Source organism: Macaca nemestrina, chromosome 2, assembly GCF_043159975.1.
Source record: "Macaca nemestrina isolate mMacNem1 chromosome 2, mMacNem.hap1, whole genome shotgun sequence".
In the NCBI taxonomy this organism is placed as follows: Eukaryota; Metazoa; Chordata; class Mammalia; order Primates; family Cercopithecidae; genus Macaca; species Macaca nemestrina.
The window spans coordinates 37181687-37197946 of NC_092126.1; the positions used below are offsets into that span (position 1 = coordinate 37181687).

A 16260-nucleotide genomic window follows, 5' to 3' on the forward strand; every position below is an offset into this window, starting at 1 on the left:
TTATTTACCATGTTTTAAAAACTGATAATAGTTTCATTTTAGCTCATATGTCCTGCAGATGTTCTTCTCTGGTATTTTATCTGGCATTTACAACTTGCTGAAAGATTTCGTAGCTCTTAGTCACTACTTGTACACAGATAGTTCACAGATATATTTTAAAGTTTATGTTTTTGTTAGGAAAATTATGTTTGTTAGACCACTCTTGACGAGCTTACTTTCAGAATTTTTTTTTTTTTTTTTTTTTTGCAGAAAAGACCAGGCTAACCATGGTATTAAACTCCAAAGATTACCATAACTTTGCATAATACTAATTAAAATATTTTGTCATCAGAAAAAAAATCACCCAGACTACCATTTTTTCAAGTAGTGTCTTACCAGGAAACACCTCGAATTGAAAAGCAATCAAATATATGATACCAGATCACAGTAGTAATTCCCACTATGTACTTGAATCCTGCCTTATCATGTCCAAATTTATATATGAGTAGATATCAAAGTTGTAGAAAAGTGTTTAATATTAGAGAGTATTTATTTTAAAGTTGTCCCTGCCAGCCAGATTTTTTTCTCAGAACTTTTTGTTCAAATTTCTTTCCTTGAACTAGGTCTGTGTTTTCTTCCACTGGTATTCTCGGGCTATTCAACCTTCACCTTCTTGCAGAAGAAACATGGCCGCTATTTTCCTTCTTTTTCCCTGTTTCTGATTCCCTCTTACAACTTTCCTCCATCCTGGTTCCATCCTTCCTCCACCTCCTTGGAATTCCTTGCCACACAGGGAAGCCCATTGTGCTTCTAGTGTTCCACCAGCATTTACTTGAAGAATTCTTTATCTCTGTTAGTCTTAGAGGCCTAAAAACAAATCTTCACTTTTTCTAAATTAAAGCCATAGATTAACTACTTACAACTCAAAAATACTGAAATTTCCAACCAGCAGTATCACAGATCACAAGTATTCTTGTACAGATTAAGTGACTCTAGTATTCTTTTTTATTAGGCAAAAGAGATTTCACTAGCAGATCTCCAGGAGAATTATATTGAGGCATTAAATAAATTAGTGTCTGAAAATCAACAACTACAGAAAGATTTGATGAATACCAAATCTCAGCTGGAGATTTCTACTCAGATGTGCAAAAAACAAAATGACAGGATCTTTAAACCAACACACAGCAGAACAACTGAGTTCAAGAATACAGAGTTCAAGTAAAATTTCTTAAAAGTTTATTTAAAATGTGTATTGGTACAATATAATTCTCATTTCTTTGAGAATAATTTCTGACTTATAGAAATTAAATCTTCATCAAAGGACTCCATGTTTAATTCTGAAGTATAGTGTACACAAGTAAAGCCATGATCATGTTAAAAAATGGGTGGGGGAGGTGTATAGCATTTTCATTAAAGCTTTTGTTTTGTACACTCTGGATGTCAGTGTAAACAACATGTGTATTACCTGAGACTTTTCATGCTGCCTTCCACCTCTTCAACCCCATTTGCCCATAAGAAGTAGAATATGGCTTTTTATAAACAGCTTCCTTTGTGTTTTTAGTCAGTTTGTTATAGGCTGTTACCATAAGAAATAAGCATTCAGTGAAAAGCCACCTGGCTTCAGCTCATACTATATGGCTTACATGTTTTCCTACCCAAAGCTTTCGCTGACATGCTCACCTCTACTCCTACACCAACCCAACCCTCTAGTGAGGTTAGGTGCCTTCTTAGGTGCACAGCACTTCTCCTGTCCCAGCACTAACCACACTAGATTACCTGGCAGCTTGTTTGTCTTTCTTGCTATACCATAAGTGTGTGAGGGCAGGGACCTGGTAGTGGGGATTGGATATTTGGGACCTGAATGAATGAAAGAACACCTGATCTCAGTAGATTGCTCATTTTGTAAATTCTAGCCTTATTAATTAGGCTGTTGGCTTAAGCAAATTTCCTACATTTCTGTTGGAGAAAGAAAAGTTGCTACAATTTTTTATTTGTTTTGTTTTCTAATCTACCATCCAGGCCAACCCATGGCCAGCACAGACATGATGGAATAAAGACTGAGCACTACAAAACAGGTCTTCATTCTCCAAGAGGACAAGCGTCGGATAGTATAGACCCCATGTCTAGGGTGCTAAGCCCCCTGAGTCCTCAAATCAGCCCTTGCAGCTCCACCAGGTCTTTGACTTCCTACTCTCTGTGTAAAAGTCATTCTTTGCCTTCAGCGCTAGATACAAATGAAGCCAATTTTTCTGACACTGTGTCTGAGAGTATGAATGACCAAGAAGAGTTTATGTCTTCGGTATGGAAACTTTCTGATCTTATTAATTTATTAGTTTTTTAGTTTGATTTTATTTTTTATTTTAAGGGTGAAGAGGGTGATTTTTTTTTTTCCTTACTGGTTCTTTTATCATAAGTACTCTTCATTATTCTCAGGTATATCCCTGTCATACAGTTTTTGCTTGTGAAGAGACTTTCAGCCAAGACTACTTTTCAAAATGTTCTGAAATGTGTTATAGTTATTCATTTGTCTTTAACACTTATTGGAAATTCCCTTCCTGCCCTTTTAAGAGATGCTCAATTTTCTTCTGGAATGGTTAGTTCAAGAAATGTCTCTGGATGCCAACATAGTCCTGAGGCACAGGCAGTGAAGGAAGAAAAGAGAAGCTGCTGGAAAGGAGAAAGGGAGTTGAGAGGTGGAGGAAGTGTGTGCCTCTGATGTGTGCAGAGCATGGCTTGGGTGTCACAGATGGTGGCCCTCAGAGCAGAATGTGCCTTGGACACCATGCTGGTCCCTTGCTCCTTCCATTGCTGTGCAGCCTGCACCATCTTTTTGCCTTCTGCACCAAAGCACTTGCCATGGGCCCTTCATTTCCTATCACCAGCTGCAGCTGTATAGCCATGAAAGTGCAGTATTTTTGACTTATTAATGTGCCACCAAATCCATGGAAAGGTTTTCTTTTATTTTTCAAAATAAGTCCTCACTTCACTTTCTTCCTAAGTTTAGCAGCAAAATTATTTTGGCACCAAAACTTTCCCTGGCCTGAACTGATGTGTTAATTTGTATAGACTTTCTCTGTTCCACTTAGTGTGAATATCCATGTGTTTTGCTTCAGAAATATCAATGTGTTTGGTTATGGGATGTTCCCTCAGACTCCACTGGGGTAATACAGTTGATCCTCATTGTTCACAGATTCTGTATTTGTGAATTTGTCTACTCCCTAAACTTTATAACTCCCAAATCAGTATGTGCAGCACTTCCACAGTCATTCGTGGACATATACAGAGTGGCCAAAAATTTGAGTGACCGACTTACACAATCCCAGCCAAGGTTGAAGTAGGCAGCACTCGGCCTTCTTGTCCCTGCTTATGCAGAGGTGACCAGAGGGTGGAGATGGATGGGGCAGCGCAGTGTAGGGAAGAAGCTCAGCTCCATGCCAGACAGAGGAATGGGTGGAGTCTGAATCCCAGCCTCGGCACCAGTTAGTGGGGCGGCCTCAGGAGAGTTACCACTTCTGATCCTCATGTCTCTCATGTGAAATAAAAAATACAGAATCCACCAGAATGAGTTGTTCTAGGATTTAGGATTGTACTCTCTGTGTGGGGGGTGTGTGTGTGTGTGTGTGTGTGTGTGTGTGTGTGTGTATTGTATGTGTATATTTCCCTGGGCCAAAAATTCTGTGTTTGCTAATTCAGTGTTCTGGGTGACTTTATAGAACACAACGACTGCTGTTGTGAATGAGTATTGACTGCATATGGCATATGTTCTGTACTACCTTTCTAAAAATCAGAATTCTGAAACACCGCTAGCCTCAAGGGTTTCAGATAAGGGACTGTGGACTGAAAATTTGGAGGAGAAAAAATATTGATTTTAGGTGGCATCTAATTTATTTTTGTTAAATTTTCTGTGCTTTAAAATGAAAGTGACATACTCAGGTTTTTAAAGTGAGTTTGAAATAATAGGCATTAACTATGGAAGGATATATAAGTCTAAACTGAAACATTCTTCAGACCAATAACTAATATATGATACTTTACATGATTACAACTTGGGTCAGAAAGGGACAGATCTGTGTTAATTTTTACAGAACTTACTGAGTTTTGTTCTTTTATTGCTCTTATTATTAGGATGAAAACCAAAAAAGTCTCTTCAAAGGAAAACAATCACCTTTTAATATTGCTAGTTAGAAAATGTCATGAACAGTGTGTCTTAGAAATATAATATTCTACTTATTTACACATGTCAAAATTTGTCTCTCTTCCAGTGTTCCTTGCCTGTTTCTCCCCTTGGTTCAATAGCTACTAGATTTTTGGAAGAGGAGGAACTGAGGTCTCATCACATTCTAGAGCGCTTGGATGCCCATATTGAAGAACTAAAAAGAGAGAGTGAAAAGACAGTGAGACAATTCACAGCCTTAAAGTAGCCTCTTAAAAAAATCACAATCTTGGAAATAAAAATAAACACCAAAGAGTTACTGTCATCTGAAGTAGCAGCTCTTTAAAAACATGAAGAGATAAAATTATAAAAATGATACATCTAAAGCAGTGGTGAAGAAAGCTGAAAAACCAATACTTTTGATAGGCGTTTTCTCTGCACTGGTTTGTTTGAAGGACTTCCTCCAGCGATAAGTTGTGAGAATAAACCACTTTGCTAGACTTTTTTCTCATACGAATATGTATTATCATAAAGTGATACTTATCTTGCTGACTTAAATGTGAATAGCTGTGTACTAATTGAAATAAGGATTTTATGATACATGTTGAAAATAAAGTAACTGCAGGAACTTTCTTTAAGAGAAATGTGTAGAAGCATGGATTTAGGGGTCAAACTTACTTGGATTGATAGACTGATTTTGCCACTTACCATCCAACTGGGCTGGTTATTTACTAGGCTGGTAGCCCCTCTTAGCCAAGGGGCTGGTGGTGTGTAAAGTCAGGCTGGCAGTGAATAAGCAGGGTTGGCTAAAGAACCTTAGCAAGCAGTCCTCTCTTGCTCAGCACTCATGCAGAGGAGAGAGGCAGGGAGGGCAAGGGACTGGCTTTCGTGCGTGGTGCCCATGGAATATCCATTGGAAATAAATGTTCAGCGTCTGTACTGCTGAGGACAAGTTTAGATGGGAGATAAAGATCTGGATGTTGATGTGCCAGAAGCATTTGAAATCATGGGAGTTGATAAGATCCACCAGGGAGGCTGTGGGGAGAGAGAGAGGAGCAGGAGGCTGGGTTTGGGGCCCTGAAAGATGCCAGCATCTGAGGATCACAGGAAATAGATCTAGCAAAGGAACTAGAATGTGCAGTTACAGATGAGACAGGTCAGTGTAGTGTACTTGCCAACTTAAGGGTATGGCCCCTGTGAATCCTCTTTCTCTAGTGGATCTTTCCCATTAGCATAAAACATCCTGTTATTTCCCCTTTTTAAAAAACCTCACTTTTTTTTATACCTCTCTATCTACTGCTCTGTATGTTTATTTGCTTCCCTTCACCCAAACACTTCTGAAAAGAGGTGTCTGCAGTGACTCTTTCCAGTTTCTCACCTCGCCCCACCGCAGTTCTCTTCCTAACCCTCTCCACCACCATTTCCATCCCCAGACTGCTTTCTTGCTCTTGAGTTCACCAGTGACCTAATCAGCGTCTGAGTATCATTCAGCACAGCTGGACTCTCTCTTGGCCTCTAAGACGTGGAACTTCTGGTTTCATCTCTACCTCATCCTCCACTCCATCTCATGGCTTTTCCTCTTCTAACCTGTAAGTCAGAGGGCCCCCTAGAGCTCTGTCATGGGTTTTCTCCCTCAGCATTTTCTTCCCTAGAAGTTTCCATTCCAATCTCAAGCTCTTAATGCCACTTATAGGCCAGTGACTCTTACATTTATTACTAATCTTGACCTCTCCTGATGCTGCTGTCTTAGATACTTAGCTGCTTATGCGATGTCTTCACTTGGATGTCTGACAAACATCTTGTTTCCAAGAGAGAACTCTTTATTCTCCCTCTTGCTAAGATTCCATATCAGGACATAGCATTATGTTTGCCTGTTCCTAGGAGTTGCTGATAATTCCTTCCTTACCCACGTCTGCATATCCAGTCATTTGGGAGGTCCTGAATCTTCCCCCAGAATTTTATCTCAGACCCAACCATTTCCCTCCTGCACTTCTACCACCTGATCCAGACTACTACTCTCTCACCCTGATTCTGGCAGTAGCCTAACTGATACTACTCACACCAATAATTCAGGGAACTTCTGGAGTTATCCTTTAGAAATGTAAATGAAACAGTGTCACCACTGCTTCCCTTTAGACTCTTCCAAGGCTTCTCTTTGTTTTGATTGAGATGGAGTTTCACTGTGTCGCCCAGGCTGCAGTACAATGGCAGGATCTCGGCTCACTGCAATCTCTGCCTCCCGGGCTCAAGTGATTCTCCTGCCTTAGCCTTCCGAGTAGCTGGGATTACAGGTGCATGCCACCAGGCCCAGCTAATTTTTGTATTTTTAGTAGGAACAGGGTTTCACGATGTTGGTCAGGCTGGCCTCGAACTCCTGACCTCAAGTGATCCACCTGCCTCAGCTTCCCAAAGTGCTGGGTTATAGGCGTGAGCCACTGTGCCCAGTCCCAAGGCTTCTTACTGCACTCAGAATAAAATCCAAATGAATTAGTATAGCCTACAGGGCCTCAATAATCTGGGCCTAATCTCCCATTGCATCATCCTTTACTGTGCTCCACCCATGCTGTCCTCCTTTCTGTTTTTTGAGTACAACAAGCTTTAACCTCTTAGGGTCTTTGACTTGCAGTTTACCCTGAATATTCCCTTTCTCTTACCTCACCTGTGATTGGCATTTTCCCCTTGCAGGCCTGCACTCTGGCATCCTCTCATGAGCAAGCCTTCTTTGACTGCTGCCTCCCAAACCTGCTTCTCCCCATTTCTCTAGCTCACTGGCCTGCGTTATTTCCTTCATAGTGCCCACCACTATCTGAAATCATTTCATTACTTGATTTATGTTTGTATTGTCTATTTCTGCCGTTAGAATTAAAACTCCTTGAGGGCAAGGACTTTGCTTATCTGGTTCATGGTGGGATCCTCATTACCCGGCACAAGCCCAGCACCTAGGAGAGGCTCAGCTAGTTCGAACCAATGGAAAATGCCATTCCTGAGGTGCACCACATCATTTCTTTCGTGTTGGTGTGCATGCTGTCTTTCAGTTTGCCTCCTCTTCCTACACCCTGTCATGTGCTCTTGAAACTCCCCATTTACTTGGCTACTTTATCTGGCTTGGCAAAGCTTTCCCCTATACCCTGACCCACATCAGGGAACGTTTCTCCTCATTGCTCTCACAGCACCCCGTGTGTGGCCCTGACCAGACTGTGCTATCCTCTTTGATTTCTATCTCTCAGGGGCTAGGTCCTGCCTACATCCTCAGTCAGCATGCTGCCTAACACGTAACATCCTAAGCAAATACTGGGTGGATGAAAATCACTACTATTCAAGTCTTCATTGTATTTATCAGTAAAACCGAAATAATATCTAATGGGGTCGAGAAGATTTACTGAAAATACGTATCTGAAAGGGCTTTGCAGATTTTCTAAAAGTACTGTACTTGTGTGCATTGCTATTATATTCAGGAGATTTTTAGTTTTAGACAGTCCCAAGCTTCAGCTTAAAATCTGTAGACTGCAACCTGTTTCTGAAATGATTGTACTATGTGTTGACTAGGAGGAACAATGACAGACTCTGTAGTCACCGGAAATACTTAAGGAATCATGAGGTACTATGTATTTCCTTAAATTTGTACTGTTTTTTAAAGCTGAAGTATTTAGTAATTAATGGGTTATCCAAATTTGTCAGAAAATTCGACTGTAATTTAATGTCTGATCTTCATTTTTCAAAAAGATATATTAATACCAAATATTAAAATGTGTCAAGACTAAATCTGAGTTAGTGTCTTAACACACATTTTCCAAAATCTCAGAGATCAGGGTACCCAAATGAGATGAAAAGTTTAGGGATCAGTAGTCTACTTTTGGTGTTTACAGATAATGTTTTATTGGGCAAGTCATCTCATTCCTCTTGTCCTGGATTCCCAATGAATTTTCATCTGTATTCCTATGCAGATTTTAGCTGAAGAGGGCAAAGTTGACTTCCCACGTGGGCTGGACGTTACCTTCCCTTGCAGCCTCATTTGATCTCAGCAAGTGTAGAAAAAAATACTACAGCACTCTGTGTTTCTATGACATCTGCTTAAACCCAAACAATTCTTACCTTCTCTGTCTTACATACACATAACACCTGGTAAACTGCAGGTGATGATTTTCTGTTTTCAGAACACTCGAGTCCAGTACCGAAAAGTTACAGATAAGAAAGATAACTATAAAATAAGCTCTATGGCCATGAGAACACAGGTTAAGCAAACAGTTGTCATGAACAGCATTGAAATATAGAAAAAGTTAGAAATGTGTCAGCTTGTCCCAAAACAGCTTGAAATAGTATAAATGCATCAAAAAGAAACAAACAGAATCAGGGCAGAAGAAAAATGAGGGCCGTAAACATTGATTCACTAATGAATCTAGTTACCTGGTTCAGTTGCCAGAGGAAGGCAGCCAAGTTACCTCTGAGCTTTAAATGGGGATAAGCAGAGAAGACAACATTTACCTAAAAGTTTTATGGTACTCATAAGATTAAAAAAAAAAAAATCATAGACTTAAGAAAAGCACAGTTTTTTCTCCGTGTTTGAATAAGCATTTTGTAAAGTGTGTGAGCATCCAGAAGAGAAGTCCAACATTTTCATAACTGGTAATAATAATCTGCACAGCTCCCCCTACAGTGTGCTTCACTGTGGGTTGATGGCATGAGGCTGACTTCCAAATTCAGAGGAAACTGTTCTGAGAGGGCTCCAAACATGATGGTGTAAAGCTCTCATGGCCTGGAAAGGGAAAATTTAGAGGGATGATGGACTGCTTTAAACCAATCTTTTGTAAAAGCTATTTCTCCACGGTGCAATTTTGATAATTCAGACAATACAGTTCGCATCTCTTTTTTTCTCTCTGTGAGGAACTAGAAGTTGGGAATTTTATGTTGCCCATTAAGGCCAGGTTCAATTATTTGACAATCATCCAATCAGAAGAACTTTTGCACTCCTCTTACAAAAAGAACGTAAGGCAGTAGTTGATGGGGGAAGGTCTAGAACTCCTTGGTATTAAATGCAAAACATTTATTAATGTTAATAATATATTAATAATAATATTAAATGCAAAAAATGTGCATGTGTGCATTTTTCTGGGGAGAAGATTCATAATTTTCATTAGAATCTTGAAGGTGTCTGTGAATCAAAAAGAGATTAAAAACCATAGCTTTAGGGACTAGAGTTCTCCCAGAATGGTATCCCGTTTCCTGGGGAGAGACATAAAATGTCTTCCGGGGCTGAATTTTAAAGTGCAGTTGAATAGTCATTCAAAATTTAAGCTTTTCAATAATAAAAAGACAATTCAGTTCAAAAATGGACAAAAGATTGGAATAGACATTTCTCTAAAGATATACAGATGGCTAATAAGCAAATGAAAAGATGTTCAACATCATTAGTCATCAGAGAAATGCAAATCAAAATCAAAATGAGATACCATTACACACCCACTATAATAAAAAAGATGGACAATCACAAGCGTTGAAGACGATGTGGAGAAATTGGAACACTCATATTTGCTGTGGGAATGTAAAATAAAATAGTGCAGTCACTCTGGAAGACAGTTTGGCAGTTCCTCAAAAAGAGTTAACCATATTACCCAGCAATACCAATCCTAAATCTATGACCGAGAAAAATGAAAACATATCCATACAAAAAGTTGTACACAAATGATCTTAGCAACATTATTCACGATAGCACCAAAGTGGAAGCAACCTAAATATCCATCACTGATGAATGGATAAACAAAATGTATATCCATGTAATGGAATGTTATTTGGGAACAGAAAGGAATGAAGTATTATTGTACCACTGATGCCACAGCATGGATGAACCTTGAAGACAGGAAGAAAGCAAAAAAAAAAAAAAATCACATATTGTATGATTCCATTTATATGAATTGCCCAGTATAGACAAATCTATAGAGACAGAAAGTAGATTGGTAGTTGCTAGGGGTTGGCAGAAGGTTGGGGTGGGGAATGGGGATAGGACTGGGAGGTGAAGACTAAAGGGTATGGGGTTTCTTTTTGAGATTATGAAAATGTTCTAAAATTGATTGTAATGGTTGCACAAATCTGAATATAACAACTAAAAACAACTAAATCGTGTACTTTAAATGAGTGAATTATATAGTATGTAAATTATATCTTAATTGTTACCAAAAAAAAAAACAAAACAAAACTCTGATGCATGGCAGCTCCTTAAAAATATCAAGTTTATATTAAGGAAATATCACTTCACATACAACACAAGCTATTCTAAAGTTTTCTATTTTCAACTCTCAGTTCACATTCAGGAGTAACAGTGGTACCTTTGTTGGAGAAAGTGGATGATCAAGCTCTGTCAAGCATCGCTTGTGGTGTGGGGCAGCTCTGCACTGCAATATTGTGGGGCAGAGGGCCAGGGACCTGCACACCGCAGGGGTTCCTGCTCCTCCAGGTGGGAGTTCAGTCTTGGTGCTGCTGCCTGCTAGGTGAGGGTGCAGGCAGCAAAGGCCACTCATCAGCCAGGCAGTGTCTTGGCTGAGTGTATTCTAAGGAGAAGCGGCAGGAATGCTTGGCACTAACCTCAGTGCTTAGAGGAAGACTGTTTACAGAACACTTTAGAGAGGGTTACAGACCACTGATGTGGAAATGTGAGCTTATTGAAGTTTTGCCCTAAGACTGCTTAGCAAGTCCCTCAGTATCTCTACAAGCATGACTGGGCAAAGTAGAGAAAGAAAAGCCAAGTACTTTACCTAAACCTACTTTATTTCTTTGGCTGTGAGAAAGAGATCAGCTAAGATACGCTTTGAAACTAGTCTTTCTGGAGTGGCTATCCCTTTGACAGGCATCCAGTGTGGATGGGCTAATCCCCAGTTCCCAGAGCTGTCCTGATTTCTGTGGCACTGGCTTTGGGAGGCAATGGGGGCCTCTCAGTAGGTCAGCTGTTGGATTTGTCTTGCCGTTGATGTATAGCATAAACCCAAACAGCCCACCAGTCCCTGACTTTTCTGCAATCTAAGACATGTGTTTTAGATCCCCGACTTAAATGAAATACAATAAACAAGACCACAAGTGTTATCTCCCAGTTAGTTTCTTCAGCCACAGGCAAGCACAGCCCTTGGTCCCAGCAGTAGAATGCACTGCAACCCTGCAGGTCCCTGTGTAACCCAATAGGGCAGTGGCTGGGGTAGGAGCTCAGTGCTTCTCCAAGGATCCCCTCTTCTGGAAGACAGGCCCCTCAGCCTAGCATGGAACCCCAGCAGTAGCCGTTCATACTAATAAATTCTGGACCGTGAGCAAAGGACGGGTAAGGTTCCAGATTGCTGATATGTTCAACCTGCCACCTCCTGCATGAGCTATGACTTGTAGACTAAGAAGGCATCACCTGATTTGTTTATTTTGTTCCAAAAAGGTTTAACATTAACACATTGTTTAACAACAACAAGCAATTCCAGACTCTTCCCCAGGCAAAGTCATTCCTTAAATCCACATTTCTCAAGCTCTTTTCCAGAGATTCAAAATATTTGAAGTGTTTTAAGTGCTTTATTGGTCCATTTTCATGCTGCTGATAAAGACATACCTGAGACTGGGTGATTTACGAAAGAAAGAGGTGTAATAGACTTACAGTTCCATGTGGCTCGGGAAACCTCACAATCATGGCAGAAGGCAAGGAGGAGCAAGTCGCATCTTACATGGAGGGCAGCAGGCATAAAGATCCTGTGCAGAGAAACTCCCCTTTTTGAAACCATCAGATCTTGTGAGACTTATTCACCATCACGAGAACAACATGAGAAAGACCTGCCACCATGATTCAACCACCTTCCACCCGATTCCTCCCATAACACGTGGGAATTCAGGTGAAATGTGGGTGGGGACTCAGGCAAACCACATAATTCCACCCCTGGCCTCTCCCATATCTCGTGTCCTCACATTTCAAAACCAATCATGCCTTCCTAACAGTCTCCCAAAGTCTTAACTTATTTCAGCATTAACTCAAAAGTCCATAGGCCAAAGTCTCATCTGAGATAAGGCAAATCTGAGCCTATAAGCCTGTAAAATTGAAAGAGTTATTTCTCAGATACAATAGGGGTATAGGCATTGGGTAACTATACCCATTTCAAATGGGAGAAATTGGCTAAAACAAAGGGTCTACAGGCTGCATGCAAGTCCGAAATCCAGCAGGGCAGTCAAATCTTAAAGCTCCAAAATGATCTATTTTGACCCCATGTCTCACATCCAGGTCACGCTGATATGAAAGGTGGCTTCCCATGGTCTTGCACAGCTCCACTCCTGTGGCTTTGCATGGTACAGCCTCTCTCCCAGCTGCTTTCATGGACTGGCATTGAGAGTCTGGCTTTTCCAGGTGCATGGTGCAAGCTGTTGGTGGATCTACCATTTTGGGGTCTGGAGGACAATGGCCCTCTTAGCACAGTTCCACCAGGCAGTACCCTAGTGGGGACTCGGGGGGGGGGGGCTCTGATCCCACATTTCCCTTTTGCACTGCCCTAGCAGAGGTTCTGCATGAAGACCCCACCTCTGCAGCAAACTTATGCCTGGGCATCTAAGCATTTCTGTACATCCTCTGAAATCTAGGTGGAGGTTCCCAAACCTTAGTTCTTGTCTTCTGCACACCTGCAGGACCAACACAACATGGAATCTGCCAAGGTTTGGGACTTGCACCCTCTGAAGCTATGGCCTGAGCTCTTTGTTGGCCCTTTCTGCCACAACTAGAGTGGCTAGGACACAAGGCACCAAGTTCCTAGGCTGCACACAGCATGGGGACCCTGGGCCCGGCCCAGGAAACCATTTTTTCTTCCTAGGCCTCCAGCCCTGTGATGGGAGAGGCTGCTGTGAAGACCTCTGAAATGCCCTGGAGACATTTTCCCCATTGTCTTGGGAATTAACATTTGGCTTCTCATTACTTATGCAAATTTCTGCAGCTGGCTTGAATTTCTCCTCAGAAAATGGGATTTGCTGTTCTAGTGCATTGTCAGGCTGCAAATTTTGCAAACTTTTATGCTCTGTTTCTCATTTTAAACTGAATGCTTTTAACACACCCAAGTCACCTGTTGAATGCTTTGCTGCTTAGAAATTTCCTCTGCCAGATACCCTAAATCATCTCCCTCAAGTTCAAAGTTCCACAGATCTCTGGGATAAGGGCAAAATGCTTCCAGTCTCTGCTAAAACATAGCAAGAGTCACCTTTGCTTCAGTTCCCAACAAGTTCCTCATCTCCATCTGAGACCAGATCAGCCTGGATTTCATTGTCCATATAGTTACCAGCATTTTGGTCAAAGCCATTCAACAAGTCTCTAGGAAGTTCCAAACTTTCCCACATTTTCCTGTCTTCTTCTGAGCCCTCCAAACTGTTTCAACCTCTGCCTACTACCCAGTTCCAAAGTCGCTTCCACATTTTCAGGTATCTTTTCAGCAACACCCTACTCTACTGGTACCAGTTTACTGTATTAGTCTGTTTTCATGCTGCTGATAAAGACATACCTGAGACTGGGCGATTTACAGAAGAGGTGTAATGGACTTACAATTCTATGTGGCTGGGGAAGCCTCACAATCATGGCAGAAGGCAAGAAGGAGCAAGTCACATCTTACATGGAGGGCAGCAGGCAAAAACAGAAACTGTGCAGAGAAACTCCCCTTGTTAAAATAATCAGATCTCTTGAGACTTATTCACCATCACGAGAACAGCATGAGAAAGACCTGCCCCCATGATTCAACCACCTCTCACTGGGTCCCTCCCACAACATGTGGGAATTTAAGATGAGATTTTGGCAGAGACACAACCAAATCACACCAAGTGTTTTTTAAGAATGTGCCAAAACAGAATGGAAAACGGCAAGTCAAATTCCCCAGAGCCAGGTCAGCCTCTGAATGAGATTAGGAGAGCCCTCTCTCCCTCCCACTGGCAAGGATCTTGCCTCAGCCTCCTCTGTTGCTCCCCAATGGAATGGGAACTGATGGCTTAGGTAATTAGAGGTTCTTTACCTTCTGTGTGTCAGGAACGCCTCTGGCAGAGTTGAGGAGCCTATGGACCCCTCAGAATAATGACTAAGTGCATAAAATAAGATACAAATCATTAAAAGGAAAATAAATTACATCATCATTCAGTTATGAAAACCTAAGAAAAAACAAATTTGTGATGTAGTATTATATGCATTTCTCCGGTTAATGCATTAAATAACAACACTGAGTGGTAGGCATATCACCTATCATGCTTTTGAAGTGGGGACGCATGAAAGTAATGTTTTAAGATGTCCATGACAATTGTAATGAGCTATGAAAATATCTGTGATTTCTATTGGAATAAAGCTATGGGTACTGCTAGCACTGTGGCCTATACTCATAATGGAAGAAAAGTACATTTCAGTCAGAGGTTATTGAAAGTAAGGATGTCAGTTTTTCCCACCCAAGTTCACGGAGCCCTAAATTGTATCCTTGGATCCCTTGGAAAGTGTCTGTGAACTCCAGGTTAAGAATTTAGAGGCTTACTTATGTTTTGTCTCATGCCGGTCATGTTGGTTCCCTGTGAACATTCACTTGTTTACAGGGGGCAGTATTTGTGCTTAATGTCAATCATGACTCTAAGAACTTAGTCTTTTTTAAAAAAATATTTTCAGCTTTTATTTTAAATTCAAGGGGTGCATGTGTAGGTTTGTTACATGGGTGTACTGCATGATGCTGAGGTTTGGGATATGAATGATCCCAATACCCAGGTAGTGAGCATAGTACCCAATAGGTAGTTTTTCAACGCTTTCTCCCCTCCCTTCTTTTTCTTTCTGTCCCCAGTGTCTATTGTTGCCATCTTTATGTCCATTACTATCCAATGTCTAGCTCTCACTTGTAAGAGAGAACATACAGTATTTGGTTTTCTGTTCCTGCCTTATCTTGCTTAGGATGATGGCCTCTAGCTGCATCCATGTTGCTGCAAAGGACATGATTTTGTTCTTTTCTATGGCCATGTAGTATTCCATGGTGTGTATGTAGCACATTTTCTTTATCCAGTCCACTACTGATGGGCACCTGGGTTGATTCTGTGTCTTTGTTATTGTGAATGGTGTAATGCTGAACATATGAGTTTATGTGTCTTTTTGGTAGAATGATTTATTTTCTTTTGTGTATATACCCAGTATTGGAATTGCTGGGTCAAATGGTAGTTCTGTTTTAAGTTCATTGAGAAATCTCCAAACTGTTTTTCACAGTGGCTGTACTAATTTACATTCCCACCAACAGTGTATAAAGCATTCCCTTTTCTCTGCAACCTCACCAGCATCTGTTGTTTTTTGAGTTTTTGATAATAGCCATTCTGACTGATGTGAGATGGTATCTCAGTATGGTTTTGATTTGCATTTCTCTGATGATTAGCGATGTTGAGCATTTTTTCATATGTTTGTTGACTGCTTATATGTCTTCTTTTGAGAAGTGTCTGTTCATCTCTTTTGCTCACTTTTTAATGGGGTTGTTTGTTTTTTGCTTGTTGAGTTGTTTAAGTTCCTTATAGATTCTGGATATTAAATCTTTGTCAGATTGTTTAGCTTGAGAATATGTTCTCCCATTTTGTTTACTCTGTTGATAGTTTCTTTTGCTGTACAGAAGCTCTTTAGTTTAATTAGGTCCCACTTGTCAATTTTTGTTTTTGTTGCAGTTGCTTTTGGGGACTTAGTCATAAATTTTTTGCTCAGGCTGATGTCCAGAATGGTGTTTCCTAGGCTTTCTTCTAGGATTCTTATACTTTGAAATTTTACATTTAACTTTTTAATCCATCTTGAGTTAATTTTCCTATGTGGTGAAAGGTAAGAGTCCAGTTTCAATCTTCTGCATATGGTTAGCCAACTATCCGAGCACCATCTGTTGAATAGGAAGTCCTTTCCCCATGGTTTATTTTTGTTGACTTTGTTGATGATCAGATGGCTGTAGGCATGTGGCTTTACTTCTGAGTTTTCTATTCTATTCCATTGGTCTATGTATCTGTTTTTGCACCCGTACCATGCTGTTTTGGTTACTGTAGCCTCATAGTATAGTTTGAAGTTGGATAGTGTGATGCCTCTGGCTTTGTTCTTTTTGCTTAGGATTGCTTTGGATATTCTGGCTAAGTAAGAGCTTAGCCTTTAAATGGGCTGAGAT

The 16260-nt window shown here is 40.6% G+C and overlaps 1 protein-coding gene across 31 annotated transcripts in view; it reads left to right on the forward strand.

The window, feature by feature from the left end:
* The window catches only part of LOC105469894 (centrosomal protein 63), a 135730-nt gene that overhangs the window by 76392 nt on the left and 43078 nt on the right, over positions 1-16260 (forward strand). For 15 of the 31 annotated variants that reach the window (XM_024789151.2, XM_011721478.3, XM_011721483.3 and 12 more), the window contains 3 exons: positions 992-1197; positions 1999-2278; positions 4242-4645. The exons of 1 other annotated variant lie outside the window; for it this stretch is intronic. In XM_024789151.2, coding sequence (XP_024644919.2) covers positions 992-1197; positions 1999-2278; positions 4242-4400 — 645 coding nt within the window. In that variant the 3' untranslated portion in view covers positions 4401-4645. Of the gene's footprint in view, positions 1-991; positions 1198-1998; positions 2279-4241; positions 4646-16260 lie in introns of those variants that run through there. 15 more of the 31 variants (XM_024789159.2, XM_024789155.2, XM_024789161.2 and 12 more) reach the window with 4 other exon arrangements.